General features: G+C 37.3%; 1 protein-coding gene across 1 annotated transcript in view; it reads right to left on the bottom strand.

Moving 5' to 3' along the window:
- Positions 1-226: 226 nt before the first annotated feature.
- Positions 227-16,212, bottom strand: part of LOC126277928 (E3 ubiquitin-protein ligase RMND5A-like) — a 69,573-nt gene continuing 53,587 nt past the window's right edge. Inside the window, 2 exon segments of the mRNA XM_049977508.1 lie at positions 227-1,270; positions 12,307-12,461. Of these exon segments, the coding sequence (XP_049833465.1) occupies positions 1,207-1,270; positions 12,307-12,461 (219 nt within the window). The 3' untranslated portion in view covers positions 227-1,206.

Raw genomic sequence — 16,212 nt, 5'->3', positions numbered from 1 at the left:
CTACATTATGTACAAAAGAAAAAAATGACCCTATGGGTACAGTTTAGAAGATACTTCTGATATAACTATAAAAATCGTGGAGGACTTTTTTTATGGGAATAAAGATGACAAACATGCACCGACTCCCAAGATTCTTGTGTTCCAAGCAAAATTTAGATTCTTCTTTAACCCAAGTTCCTAAAAAGAAATCAAAATGGATATCTGAAAAAAGAAATGATATATACTGTTTTTTTTTTTTTTTTTTTTTTTTGTAATTTATGCAGGAGTTTATGGTTTAATCATACAAAAATTATGTCCATACAAAATAACAATGGTTAAATGTAAAAGCAGAAGTAGAAAAATGACTCCATAATTCTGCACTTCTGGTAATGACATCAAGAAACACTTTTAATTTGATTTCCGAAATAAAATATTTTATGAGATCTGTCACTACACAACATTAAGTACAAACAGTGTAGCAATGTATATTACTTCCAGACAAATGTATTTAATTGCTTTTTCCACTGCTTGTATTGATACATTTAGGATGGAATCAAGCCTTTAATTATAATAATGTTTGACACATTCTTAGAACTAAAACCTGTATAACATTTTGTATGTCACAGATTTAACAGGTGTCTGGTCACAATCACATTTCAAGAGTAATAGTTTGCAAGTCACATAATGAAAATATATACATTTCACCTATACAATGAATGGCTTATGCCCATTTTTCTCTCACAAACCACGTTTCTAACATAATTTGTGCTCTAAAATCTTGGTATCCATCCACAGTCTCATAGTTTTCACAACACTATTCATAGACACACATTCAGTTCAGTTAATCAATCTTTTCACACAATTTTTTTTAAATATTTTTCCCTTTTTTTTTTTTTGCTTATTTCCTTTCACACTATGACATTCCATATCACAGGAAGTAAGAGGTACTGCCAAGTCCAATGATAGCTTGGTTTCACAATTGCACAACACTAATGTTTGGACAAATATAAATTATATGCATTTCTATTATTTACATTATACATACACTACATTCACATTTTCAGAAACAATAATCAGTGCAGCGTTAAAATATAAAATCTACATTTGAACATATCAGTTACTTGTTCTTATTTTTGTCTTGATAAAATACAAAGCTGTTCTGAACAGCACTGCACTTCAGAAGGGATACAAAACTTGGCAGCTGCAATGCACTGCACACAAAAATATCTAAAAGTATATAAGTCGAGCATCAGACGGATTCTGCTCCACTGGACAGTATGGACACTTCAATCTAGAAAGGCAAAAACAAGACAAAAAAAAGATAAATAAATTTAACTACTAAATGCAATTTGGCAATGTTCATGTCACTTTAAAAATTGTGATCCTTACTGTACTGAATGCAAAACAACTTAGAGAGATTTTTACTGTCAAGGAAGAATAATTGCTAGTCCTCATTCTCACGATCACCCCTACTTCCATTATGTAACTCCATATAATTTTAAAACAGTAATTACAGAAGAAGAAAGAGTGTCACACATCAAACACAATTGCAGCCACCTAGTGGTAGGTACGAACCATTCCAACCAATTTCTCATTGACTATCAAGGATAGTGTATGTGCAAAAAATGTATGCTTTATTTTAAACAGGAGAAGTCCATGAAAGATAAACATTACGTAAACTGTCCTGAATATTATTGCAATCACTTTACTTTCACAATTTACCTAGTTCTCCTTACCTTATGATTTTCATAATGTTTTTTCTCTGACTCACAAACCTAAGAGTGTTGATTCCAATCACTACTGTTTCGAGTATCTTTCCACTGTGGGTATAGCCCCCCCTCCTCCTCCTCTCACTACTTTTTAAAACCTCAATAATTTAAAGTTTTAAATTTTCTTCTATTGAATACCAGATAAGACTTTTTCTCATTACGTAATACTGTCACCGTGAAATCAGTCTATCAATTTATGTGCTAAAGCTCTACTGTTCTCAGAGCATGGATGGATCCCCTTTACAAACTCTTAACCACATGTCTGTGGAATTTCAACCACTTCTGCATATCCAGAAGTACTCCATTCACCATTTTCGGATCTTTCTGAACTACTGTACAATTACTGTTTATATGACAAATTCAGAACAACTACTGGTTTTGTGTGTTTCTGGAATTTCATGTGGATGTATTCATGATCTTGTCAGAACAAGAACAATACATTATGGCCAAGTAATATGCCAGTTGAAATCTTGACCAAATTCAAATATATAGAGACTTGACAAACTTCTCTATTACATACATGCTTTCTAACAGTATTTACAAGATAATCAATCTGCTCAACCCTGAAATCTCATCATAAGGATTAACAGCCATGAATGCAGATATTTGGACGGCAAGAGGAAGATAACAATTTGGACAGACTATTCTGATTCGGTAAGGTACAAAAATTTGTTCCCATTCAAAGGTTTGTTTGAATATCACAATATTTTACTAGACATGGTCCTATCACAGATGGTACATACTTGCCTTCCCTTGACACTTAACCTGGCTTATAGTTTAATGTGGACTCTGAATACACCGCAAATAGTTAATTTTCTCTTACACATAAAACTGCCAAAGGCAAAAGAAGCAACGAATGATAAAAACTTTCAGACTGAGGACTAAACATTGGATTTGTAGTTAGACTTTTACGAACTTAGTCACTAAGTCACACTCAGAGTACATAAACCTATCAAATTTACTCAAGTATAGGACAATCGTGAATATAAAGAGACTCTTTGAGGAAATTTTATTTCTAACATATTCAGGCTCACCAAAATTACAAATCATTTCACTGATATCAAGTAAAGTTGACTTTGGATAATTTGACAACTGATAATGTGAAACACTCAAAATTTGAAATGTTTTCCTGGTCCCCTGAAGAGTGGTCCATAAATTGAAAAAAAATCAACGTGTTTTGGTCTGCTCAGTAATTTCAAGTTGTAGGGGTGAAGGCATCTCGCCAACACTTTATAATTTGAAGTCAGAGCTCCAACATTTTCTACAATTTGAAGTTCCCTACTTTTTTGATTCCCAGTACAGGCACAGACTCCCTGTCGATTGTTTCTCCAACATTCCCATTGCCATTGCCATTCTCATCCCCATTCAATATGATGTCTGCTTTCAGACTGTGTTGTAGTCAACCCATGTTTCTTGAAACTATTAAATGGCATGACTGCTATAAGGAACAAGTGTTTTTCACTTAATGAAGAAAAGCTTGCTATTAGCTGTGGAGAATCAAATTTTTAAAAAAATGTAAAACAGTTCACTATACTACCATCTACATTAAGATTGTATCACCAGATGTGTCTTGGTGACAGGAAGAAACATGTCACATCAGGGCAAATTTCTCCAGCTTGAGCGGTGCTTATTCACATGGATAAATCAGTTTAGAGAACAAAATGTACGGATGGTTTTGTGTTGAAGGAAAAACCCAAAGTACTTTGCTCAGTCTCTTGGGATTGAAGGATTTGCAGCAAGTGATGGGTGGTTCTAAAATTTTTAAAAATGTTTTTCTAAAATTCTGTGGAGAGAGTTCAACATCGACAATTCCCTTTGCACTGAATGGATTCATGAACTAAGCAACTTCTGAATGGCTAAGATATATGCAACATATTCAACACAACAATCTGTGCTACTTTTTTACAAATCTCATAGTAATCACATCCTAGCACTCTAGCCTGTAACATGATAGACCTCAGTAGTTCAAAAAGGGAAATCCACAAAACCACACTTTTCCAAGGGAATAAAATCACTTCTCACAAATTATAGCTCAAACAAAAAAAATCCTAAATGATGACAGAATTGTTTAATGAACATCTGACTTAGTTAATAATAATATGTTGTTGTTGTTGTTGTTGTCTTCAGTCCTGAAACTGGTTTGATGCAGCTCTACATGCTACTCTATCCTGTGCAAGCTTCTTCATCTTCCAGTACCTACTGCAACCTACATCCTTCTGAATCTGCTTAGTGTAGTCATCTCTTTGTCTCCCTCTATGATTTTTACCCTCCACGCTGCCCTCCAATACTAAATTGGTGATCCCTTGATGCCTCAAAACATGTCCTACCAACCGATCCCTTCTTCTCGTCAAGTTGTGCCACAAACTTCTCTTCTCCCCAATCCGATTCAATACTTCCTCATTAGTTATGTGATCTACCCATCTAATCTTCAGCATTCTTCTGTAGCACCACATTTTGAAAGCTTCTATTCTCTTCTTGTCCAAACTATTTATCGTCCATGTTTCACTTCCATACATGGCTACACTCCATACAAATACTTTCAGAAATGACTTCCTGATACATAAATCATATTCGATGTTAACAAATTTCTCTTCTTCAGAAACGCTTTCCTTGCCATTTCCAGTCTACATTTTATATCGTCTCGACCATCATCAGTTATTTTGCTCCCCAAATAGCAAAACTCCTTTACTACTTTAAGTGTCTCATTTCCTAATCTAATTCCCTCAGCATCACCCGACTTAATTCGACTACATTCCATTATCCTCGTTTTGCTTTTGTTGATGGTCATCTTATATCCTCCTTTCAAGACACTATCCATTCCGTTCAACTGCTCTTCCAAGTCCTTTGCAGTCTCTGACAGAATTACAATGTCATCGGTGAACCTCAAAGTTTTTATTTCTTCTCCATGGACTTTAATACCTACTCCAAATTTTTCTTTTGTTTCGTTCACTGCTTGCTCAATATACAGATTGAATAACATCGGGGATAGACTACAGCCCTGTTTAACTCCCTTCCCGACCACTGCTTCCCTTTAGTGCCCCTCGACTCTTATAACTGCCATCTGGTTTCTGTACAAATTGTAAATAGCCTTTCGCTCCCTGTATTTTACCCCTGCCGCCTTCAGAATTTGAAAGAGAGTATTCCAGTCAACATTTTCAAAAGCTTTCTCTAAGTCTACAAATGCTAGAAACATAGGTTTGCCTTTCCTTAATCTTTCTTCTAAGATAAGTCGTAGGGTCAGTATTGCCTCATGTGTTCCAACATTTCTACGGAATCCAAACTGATCATCCCCAAGATCGGCTTCTACTAGTTTTTCCATTCGTCTGTAAAGAACTCGCGTTAGTATTTTGCAGCTGTGACTTATTAAACTGTTAGTTCGGTAATTTTCACATAACACCTGCTTTCTTTGGGATTGGAATTATTATATTCTTCTTGAAGTCTGAGGGTATTTCGCCTGTCTTATACATCTTGCTCACCAGATGGTAGAGTTTTGTCAGGACTGGCTCTCCCAAGGCCGTCACTAGTTCCAATGGAATGTTGTCTAATCCAGGGGCCTTGTTTCGACTCAGGTCTTTCAGTGATCTGTCAAACTCTTCACGCAGTATCGTACCTCCCATTTCATCTTCATCTACATCCTCTTCCATTTCCATAATATTGTTCTCAAGTACATCGCCCTTGTATAGACCTTCTATATGCTCCTTCCACCTTTCTGCTTTCCCTTCTTTGGTTAGAACTGGGTTTCCAATGAAAAAGGCAAAACGCAAAATTTTACTGCTGTTGAACACCTGCACTGTATATAACTACCCACCACCATTAGGTAATGTTATATTGATTTTTTCCCCATGCAACACAATGTCAAGGTTGCTACCATTGGACCAAGGCATAATACAAAATTTTGAAGGGACCGATGATCACAGCAGTTTGGTCCCATAAGACCTTACCAAAAAAAATTTAAACTCTCTACTGCAGAGAACTTGTTTTACTTGTGCAGTATAGCAACGAAAACGGTAATAAGGTGAATCTGACAGTTTTTATTACTATAACTATGATTGATAAGTCCTGGAAAAAACATCAGCTCTACCACTTTAGATCTGCTTCATAAAGTGTAGGGTTTGTAATGCAAAGAGAAAATGTGGAACAGTTGTCCTTGATGTTATAACTGATGCTCAAACTGAGGCCTTTGAAAATGATTACCAGGAAGTAACGAAGAACAACAAAACTTGTCACATTGAGATAGGGATAATCATATTCCATAGCCAGCTCTCCCATACCCTCAGGATAGAGAGAGATTATTTCTTCTCAGCTGTCTTCACCATCAAAAAATCGTTGAATAATATTAGTGGGAAGTCACTAAAATATTTATGTATGTATTATTTTGCACATTATTAAAATAAAAATGAATGTATGTGCATATGTTAACTGTATGTACTACAATTTACCTTCAATAAAACTCTCATCAGTTTGATTATTTTCACTCTGTCCATCTGAGTTAATTGAACTCTTATTTGAAATTATAAAGTGTCAACTGTACCTGCATAGGGAAGTTAACATGATATCTATTCTAAACTTATGCCATTTATTGACTGTCTAAATTTTAGCCAAACAAGGAAAAATAAGACGAACAAAAAGAAAAGGTTTGCATTAAATTTATCTTTACTTCCTTTTTTGCTTACCATCTAAGCCTGTTGTCTGTCATACTACTATTTTTAATCATTATCATCATCATCAATGGTATTAATACCTGGGACAATACTTTCACCTAACTGAAGAGAAGTGAGAAAAGAGCAGCAATGAAACATGTAATCTTGGCTGTCACAAATACGTCATCATTTCCAATGTGATGGTTAGTGTGGGACCCCATGACACAGCTGAAATTGTTGTGAGTGAAGAGTAGCAATGAAAGTTATAATCTTTGCTGTCATAGATAGTTTTCTGTTTCTTCCGAATGTCTGAGGGTCGGTTATGGTGGGGCCTGAAAACAAAGTCGTTCTTTCTGAATACACAGTAGATTTCACATCTGTATTGATGTGAGAATGTGCCAATAATTTCCTTCATCTCTTGCTTCCAAATTATCATTTACCCACTGCTCATTCACTTGCTCACACCCTCACTTTCATTCCCATCATTTCCATGGTGAGCATTGACAACACTGGTACACGAAACATGTTACAATGGCACTGCCCTCTATCTAGACTTTTGCCATCTCCAGTAGATGTATATAATAATGGTGAGTATTTTTCAAATTTCTACATCAATCCAGTTCTGGCTACAAATGAAAAGTGAGCTCTTTTTTATCACTGCTACAAGTAAGGCAAGTTTGTTCTTTTGCTAATCTATAATATTTTTTGCTAAAATCAATGATACATTATGCTCAATGGAGCTAATTAAAAGGTACTATTACTTTTTTGGCGACTTTCTCTGATCAAACCCAGAAAAAATAGTTAGCAATGATACACAGTTAAAAAAAATAACAGCATCTATGCAGGCAAGGATGCACTGCTACGGAGCTCGTCCTCTCAACATCTTTGTGCTATCTGGCAGGTGTAGCAGTGGTCAATCCACGTTACACAATGGATGAGCAACAGCTTGGCTGTGGTGCTTGCTTGTCTCGTATGAAGTTAAATAAATATACAAATAAATAAATAAATAAATAAAATCAAATCCTTGTGAAAGAAGGGATTAAATGCATTAAGTAAAAGTCCACTGAAACATATCGCAGCCAAAATGGACATTGCCTGTGAGTACATCAGAAGCAGAACTACAGACACTAGTGTCAGCACTTTTGTGATGCTATACAACCTATCTGAAGTCTCCAAAATAAATCTTCACATAACCGTAACAGTCACAGCTTTAACCTCAAATGCAAGATGTTCCCTATATTGTCCTATTACACAACATACAAATGTTGACCTTAGAAATAGCGATTTTTATCTGCGAATGTAAGATGACCCTGTATTTTTTCAATGACTTATGTGGGAAAAACCTCATTTTATAATCGAACAATGGGAACTCCAGCTCCCGTCAGAATGCAACAACACAGGGGATGCGAGCAGAAATCTGGAAGGGGTGGGGAAGGAGAACAGGAAGGGATAGTAGTGTACGGGTGGGGAGAGAGAGACGGATCCTGTGTAGTGGAGTGTGCAGGGACTAGATTGCCAACAGGCGCAGTGTCGTGAGTGAGTGAGAGAGTGTGTGTGTGTGTGTGTGTGTGTGTGTGTGTGTGTGTGTGTGTGTGTGAGAGAGAGAGAGAGAGAGAGAGAGGTGTGTGTGTGTGTGTGTGTGTGTGTGTGTGTGTGAGAGAGAGAGAGAGAGAGAGAGAGAGAGAGAGAGAGAGAGAGAGGAGCAGAGAAGGTGGGGCAGATGGGTTGGCGGAGGGTTGCAAATAAACAGGGTGGGAGGTGAGAATGGGTTGGAAATGATAAGACAGTGGGGGTGGAAACTGTTGGGTGGAGAATGTGAGGACAGTATGTTACCGTAGGTTGAGGCTGGGACAAGTTATGGGAGTGGAGAACCCACAAGTACCAGCCACAAAGGAGTGTTCCCTTTATCACCCAGTACCACCCCAGACTGGAACAACTTAACTACTAGAATGAGATTTTCACTCTACAGCGGAGTGCGCACTGATATGAAACTTCCTGGCAGATCAAAACTGTGTGCCGGACCGAGACTCGAACTCGGGACCTTTGACTTTCGCAGGCAAGTGCTCTACCAACTGAGCTATCCAAGCACGACTCACGCCCCATCCTCATAGCTTTACTTCTGCCAGTACCTCATCTCCTGCCTTCCAAATTTTACAGAAGGTCTCCTGTGAACTTCTTTCGCAAGGGCTTCAATTACCTATCATTGTGCCCTGATGTGAGGGACATCCTACCCGAGATACTTTCCAACCCTCCTACAAGTGGTATTCCATCAACCAACCAAATTCCACAACATACTAGTCCATCCCTATGCATCTCCCAATCCCAGCCTCTTGCCCAAGGATCCTATCCCTATGGAAAGACCCAGGTGCAAAACCTGCCCAATCCACCCACCCAGCACTTCCTATTCCAGTCCTGTCGAAGGTTTATCCCAACCCATCAGGGGTGTAACGAAGCAGGGTTGCCCACTGCTATCCTGTTTTGGTTTTACACTCCTTCAGTAACTTAGTTAGGCAATGTACTTTTTTTTAATTTTTTCTTTTTTTTTTTTTTTTTTCATTTTCACTACTCAGTTTCCGACTACAGATTCTGTGGCCTTCAGCCTCATAGTACAGAATTCAGAAATAGTTTGAACAAAATCTATTATTTCATTACATTCTAATGTCTATTCTGAAAGTAATGAGCTAATCAGTTTTATTGGAAATGCATACTATTAACAGTTATGGACAATGACGTATAATGTGCAATACATATTAAGTAAAATTCGAGTGAGCAAATAGATCAAATTCAACTATATGACTGCATCCAAAAGAAAGCCTAAATTTTACTGATTCCAGCAATGTGTTTAAATTAACCTAAAGTCTATTAGTTAAATAGATATTAAGACTTAAAATCTGGAGCCTGTATGACTTTCAGTGCCAATTGTGACCAAACTACCAAATAATTCCGAGATCTGTTTCAATACTTTTGCTACCTTTATTTTTCTACGTAAAATACCTCCAGTCTCAACTTTGTAAGTGCATTAATTAAGAATTAAGTAAATTTGAATATGTAAAAATTATTGTTCAAAAGGGCTGCCATGGTTATAAGTCAGGAATTCCCACGGCGGATGCATAAGTTAGTTCCACATATTTAAATTGATATAGCTCACTCATGTTATTTAAATAATAAAACCCAATAGTTAACTTCAAAACCAGTTAGAAAGGATCATTTTAACCCTGGGAAATTATAAACTATAATATGTTAACAGAAATAGTCAAATATTCAAGCGCTCGTCTATATACGGTCCGAGCTGGTGCAGTTCTAAGTTAGTTCTCGGTCAGATTCTCTTGGAGCAAAAGTGTGGCAAGATGGTTAATTTTTCGGTAATTTTAATTGTGAACTTTGTTAAAGACTGGAAGTTTTTGACCTACCTAATGTGACGATTAAGTGTAAGAGGCCTGGTCACATGAATGTTGTGTGTGCGAGTGATAACGAATGAATCGCACTGTGGTTGACATACATGTTCAACAATGAATACAATCTTGACTTTTGATTTTGTAAAATTTAACCTAGGATCCTGGCTCCTTAATTTCAGTGTGATTTAGGTGAGACGGACGCAGCTACCGGGAAGACAATATTGAATAAGCAAAGCAAGGTAGGCCGAGAACACTGCGCACTATCTTCTGGGTGAGGAAATGTTTCAATACCGGTACATCTGGTTGTGACACGAACTAGTAAGAGGCACTAATAAAAGGACATGGCCCGGCACGTTACAGGAGCTGGGCCACCTGTGAAGGCAGCCATGTCATTTACCAGCTCCGTTGCAATCATTGCACAGTTTTTATATTGGTATGACTACCAACCAGCTATCCATCAGGATGAACAGCCACCCCTTGCGGCACAGAAAGCAGCTTAACATAACAAACTTGATTTCAATGGCTGCTTCACTACTTGAGCCATCTGGATCCTTCCCTCCACCACCAACTTTTCTGAACTGCGCAGACAGGAGTTATCCTTGCAACACATTCTCCTCTCCCTTAATTACCCCGGCCGGGACCTATAGTAACATACTGTCCCCACATCTTCCACCTTTCCACCCTTTCCGTCCTCTCATCTTTTCTCCATTCTCATCTCCCACCCCATTTATTTGCATCCCTCTGCCAACACATTCGCCCATCTTTCGCCGCTCTGCTCCTTTTTTCCCCCACCTCTTTGCCCCATAACATCCCATCCTCACACTGTGCCTGTTGGCAGTCTAGTCCCTGCACACTCCACCACACAGCATTTGTCTCTTCCCATCTGTACACTACTGTACCTTCCCCTTCTCCTTTACACCCCCTCCAGATTGCTGCTTGCATCCCAAGTGATGCTGCATTCTGTTCTGAGATGCTGGAGTTTGTAGTCATGGTTGCAGGCGCAGGCTTGTGTGTGTGTGTGTGTGTGTGTGTGTGTGTGTGTGTGTGTGTGTGTTTTACTGACAAAGGCTGTGCCCGAAAACCATATGTGAGTGTCTTTTAATTGTGCCTGTCTGCAACTTGACATGTCTTCTTTACAGTAAGTAGCAATCTGTCTTTTCATACATTGTTCATCTTATAATCGGGTACATATAGTTTATCGACATTTTTAAAGCCATCACAAGTGGTGGTTTTCAATCACCTGACTAACTTTAATCTATGAGGTGGCATAAATTGGATCAGAAAGCTAGACACTGTTTCACATATTCAACTTGTTGTCATTGTGGCTGTGACAGAAGATAATGTTCTGTTTTCTCTTAAGAAAACTGTTTGTTGCTTTGGAAGTGAGAGAGCACGTAGCCTTCTGCTTCATCATCCAGACAATACTCATTGTCACAGTGTCATGTAATTTTTCACTCAAAAATGAAATAACAGTTTCACATCCACCCTATGCACTGGATCTATTCCTTAGAATGGACCTAAAAGGTCATTGTTTTCAGAATGTAGAAGAAGCAGAACAAAACTCATTGGAGGTGCTATGAATAATAATTTTAATGACCTAAAAAATTGTTTCCATCAGATGATGATACATTGCAACAAATTTCTTATGTCCAATGGAAGTCTATTTTACCAAGGTTTGTCTTACATCTTGACAGAAATGTCAGCACTGTGAGTTTTTTAAAAATATTACAGAACATCATGTAGTTAACACTTATTTTGATTTCAGTACCAAGCAGTCATAAGAGTGGCTTATACACAGCAGAGTAAGGCAACTGATACTGCAATATGGCAGAGACAGGACGGTGGACAATTTATAACTGTACCACAAAGAACTTAGTACCACAAATATCAGAATGATTAAAATGAGACCTCTATAGAATACTCCCCAACTCTACATATATGACAGTGAATAACTGGGAAGTTTAAGGTGTAGTAATTAATAGCTTTCTCAAATGAGAATGCTATTAACTTGTAGTAATAGTAATGCTGGAAAGGAAAATTTGTAAAAGACAGTAGAAATAAAAATACAAATTAATTATCCTCTTTTGTGTCTACATATAAAGCTGCAGTTCCATCACTTCAACAATTATTGCAATGGATAAGAAACCAGGGCCTGAAGGGGAAATTATGTCAGTGATGTGAAGCAAAGAAGGTATAAAGCAAGAGTAAACTGCGAATTATGGAAACAATAAAAGCAAGAGCCCAAGAAAGTGCAAATAACCTCAAAGAAATGTGAAATCCACCAAACTAAATGAATTTTCTGAAGTATTACAGAAATGGGAAGTCACAAAAGTAAGCAATGGGTAAGCCAAACAGAAGAAAGTTACAATATAAATTGCTTCTCTTAATATACATTCAAGGTTACTTTAGCAAGAAATAGATACATGGATTGTAAAGTTTCTGTAATATGCAGATATTGTCCTCATTTTCAAATTAGATGTCCATTTTCTTTCCTCAGCTGAACAGCTAAAACTCAATACTCACTTGTTTCCATTGCTGAGCTTGTTGAGGGCATCACGAGAAATAACATGTCCACATATCAGTCTCATTGGTGGATTTGATTCTGTACTCTGTTGCCTTAGGATAGGGCAAGCAAACACAGAATGGTATCGACTCTCTTGCCCCAAGTCTATCTCTATCTGTTGGAAAAAATAATAACAAAGTAATAAATATTACTTTTGTTTCTCAAACATAGTTACTAAAATTTTAAATTGGTACTGCATATTACTTGAATGTTTTGGGGAATTTCAGGTATCCTTTTTTAAATATTGTAGGCAATATTAAACAATCTCCTCTAACAAAAAGCACTGGTTTGAAATATATAACACTTCAGGTATAAGAAATTCATTCGATGGTGGACTTTTCACCAAGGAACTAAGCCCCATCTGATGACATCAAGTTCCTCCAGTTTTGTTCATCTCATTAAAAAACTCACATGTAACAATACACCAATTATGTTATGTTTAACATACACTTGTCATATATACTCCACTGTATACACTAAATACAATGTACAAAACTTGGACAAAGCCATTGTAAAAACTAGCCCAATATGGATTTTTGCACGATGGCATTGTGAGAGTTTTGCTGTCAACTGAAGCTGACAGGGACCACCCACACTTTTAAGAACTTGGGGATTCTTTGTTCGAAAACATATTCAATTGATTTTTAGCCAAAATTCTAGAAGTGCAGATGTTACAGTACATAACTGATTTGTAGAGAGATCAAAATATGTTTTTACGAGAAATTATTCCAAAAGAGTGTATTACACATATTTGAAAATTATGTCATCCAGTAATGTGTAGAAATGATATTGTAAGAAAGCAGAGCTACTCTATTTTTATTTACTAATCCCTTAGTGAGTAATATTACAGAATGCTTTTACATATGTAACATCCTTACATCTAAAATGGAACAGCAAATGCAGTAACCTATTAACATTCTGCAAGCACCTTTACACTGGTAATTACTCCACAGTGCAATCTATTCTTTCAGAAAATAATTACTACTTGGCAGAAACACTCTCTCTCTCTCTCTCTCTCTCTCTCTCTCTCTGTGTGTGTGTGTGTGTGTGTGTGTGTGTGTGTGTGTGTGTGTGTGTGTGTGTGTGTGTGTGTGTGTGTGTGTGTGTTTTTTTTTTTTTAAAGGAAATATATCATTCTGACTACTTGGATCGGCCCACCACAAATTCCTCTCCTGTGCCAACCTCTTTATGTCAGAGAAGCACTTGCACCCAATGCCCACAATTATTTGTTGGATATGTTCCAATCCCTGACTTCCCTTATAGTTTCACCTTCTACAGGTTCCTCAAGCCCCTTGGAAGTTATTGCTTTCTGTCTTGACACATGTTCTATCATCTGAACCCTTCATCCTGTCAATTTTTCCACCATGTTCCTCTCCTTGCTGATTTTATGGAGAACTACTTCATTTATCTTATCTGTTCAACTAATTTTCAAAATCCTCCTATAACGCCATCTCTCAACACTTCAATTCTCTACTTTCCCAACTTTCTCAAAGTTCACTTCCAGGCAATGCTGTGTTCCAAATGAACATTCTCAAAAATGTCTCTCTCTTACTTAGTCTTGTATTTAACACTGGTAACTTCTTTTTGCCAGGAATGTTCTCTTTGCCTATGATAAGTCTGCTTCATATATCCTCCTTGCTTTGTCTGTCATTCATAATTTTCTTCAGTGCATAAGCTGTTAAACCGACTAAACAATAGTTATCACACTTATCTGCCCTTCCTATTTTTGGGATAGCATGGATCATATTTTTCTGAAAGTCCGATGGAATGTCTCCACTGACAGATTATACGAACCAACTTGAATAGTCATTTGACTGTCAGTTCCCCAATGATTTTAGATATTCCAAATGAATGTTATCTATGTCTGCCACTTAATTTGACTGTGAGTCTTCCAAAGCTGTACTGAACTCTGGCTCTAATACTAGATCCCCAATGTCTTCCATTTGAATCTCATTTATTCTTCTATCAGATAATCAAAAAGTCCCTCCCCCTCATTGTAAATGCCTTCAACTACACACTCTCTTTGTGTTTAACAGTGGAGAATTGTAAATGATAATACGGAAAGGATAGATTGCTACACACCACAGAGGAGGCATATGCTCAATATTTTTAGCTTCAAGACAAAGTGCGCACACACACACACACACACACACACACACACACACACACACACACACACACACACACACAAGCACCTGCATTCGAAAGCCCAACTCTGTCGTGCTCGTGAATGTATGCGCATTTTCTACTTCAGGAGGAGGACTTTGTCTGAAAGTTTAACTATTCAGCATTCTTTTTCATTGTGCCTGTCTCCAACGCAATGCCTCACCTTTGTGACAACTAGCAATCTATCCTTTCCATATTATTGTTATTCCACCCTGGACTTTCCACTGTTAGAATTGTGAATAAAACTGTTCAAATAGCCACACAAATCCAAAGAGTTTGGCAAGTGGTGACAAATTGCGTGGTCACTTTGTTAATTACTTACATTAGCCATTTATGCTATCCACATTCAGAGTGTCAGTTTATTGTAACATCCTCTACATATTTTATTTCGCTATCACATAACTAATGAGGAGGTATTGAATAGAATTGTAGAGAAGAGAAATTTGTGGCACAACTTGACTAGGAGAAGGGATCGGTTGGTGGGGCATATTCTGAGGCATCAAGGGATCACCAGTTTAGTATTGGAGGGCAGCGTGGAGGGTAAAAATCGTAGAGGGAGACCAAGAGATGAATATACTAAATAGATTCAGAAGGATGTAGGTTGCAGTAGGTACTGGGAGATGATGAAGCTTGCACAGGATAGAGTAGCATGGAGAGCTGCATCAAACCAGTCTCAGACTGAAGACTACAACAACAATAATAGTTATTTTTAAGCAAAAACTATCAGAGTCATTCTCAAGTATCCATGACACAAACAGATTCAACCACACATTTGGGAACCACAAATATGTTGCCATTATACCACCACCTCTACGACCAACACCACTGCAGCAGCAGCTGCAGCAGGAGGAGGAGGAACCACCTATTAAAACCTATTTTACACACGAATATGTTTTATGCCATGCTTGGCCATTCCATGCCAAAATTATGGAACAAATTCCTGCGTGACCGTCGGGGATTTTTCTGTAATTTTGTGTGAACGTTTCTATGGGTTCCTACTGAATTGGTAAAGTTTTACTTTGGCCAGTTTAATACTTCCAGAAATACAGTCCTTTGTTTCAGCCCACAGTGCAGCTATCCAATGTGTGCCCATGAGTTTTCAGCAACTTTGAGACAATATCTCTGGTAATGTTTTCTAGAAAGAAACAAAACTAGGTCATCTTGTACAAACTTCAGTAGTCTCTTAAGCAAATTAGTAAGAAAGGGTTTCCAGGCTAATTTTCATAAAGATAATTTGAAGGAAAAAAAAAACACTTTAAAAAATGTGAAGTTTAGCTTTCTATATCTCCAAAAGTAACTGTGGGATACACTTAAAACTTTGCATGTAATAACTTAGCAATATAAAGTCATAGAAAATAAAATTTTATTCTCCTATTGTTTTCCAACATCTTACAGATTGAGGGCAAAGTTAACAATATTTCTAAATATGCCAACAATGACTATTTTTGGCCCACATTTACAAAGAAGTCTTTTTCAAACTCTTTTAAACAGTTTTCACTAGAAAGACCATGTTCTAAAACACCTAAAAACTATATTTGATTTTGCAGTGTGAGCATATGTATTTCTAAAAAAGTAATGACAAGGTGGATGTGTACTGAAAATGGACCGATATTCAGCTGGCCCTTATTAAATATGACACCTTTTACTATGTTCTACAATAACGGTTTAATACTTTCTGTGGAAGATGATATCAGAAGTCC

This window comes from Schistocerca gregaria, chromosome 1 (assembly GCF_023897955.1).
Source record: "Schistocerca gregaria isolate iqSchGreg1 chromosome 1, iqSchGreg1.2, whole genome shotgun sequence".
NCBI lineage: Eukaryota > Metazoa > Arthropoda > Insecta > Orthoptera > Acrididae > Schistocerca > Schistocerca gregaria.
The sequence above is the reverse complement of the archived record's forward strand: the minus strand, read 5'-3'. Positions and strand labels throughout refer to the sequence as shown.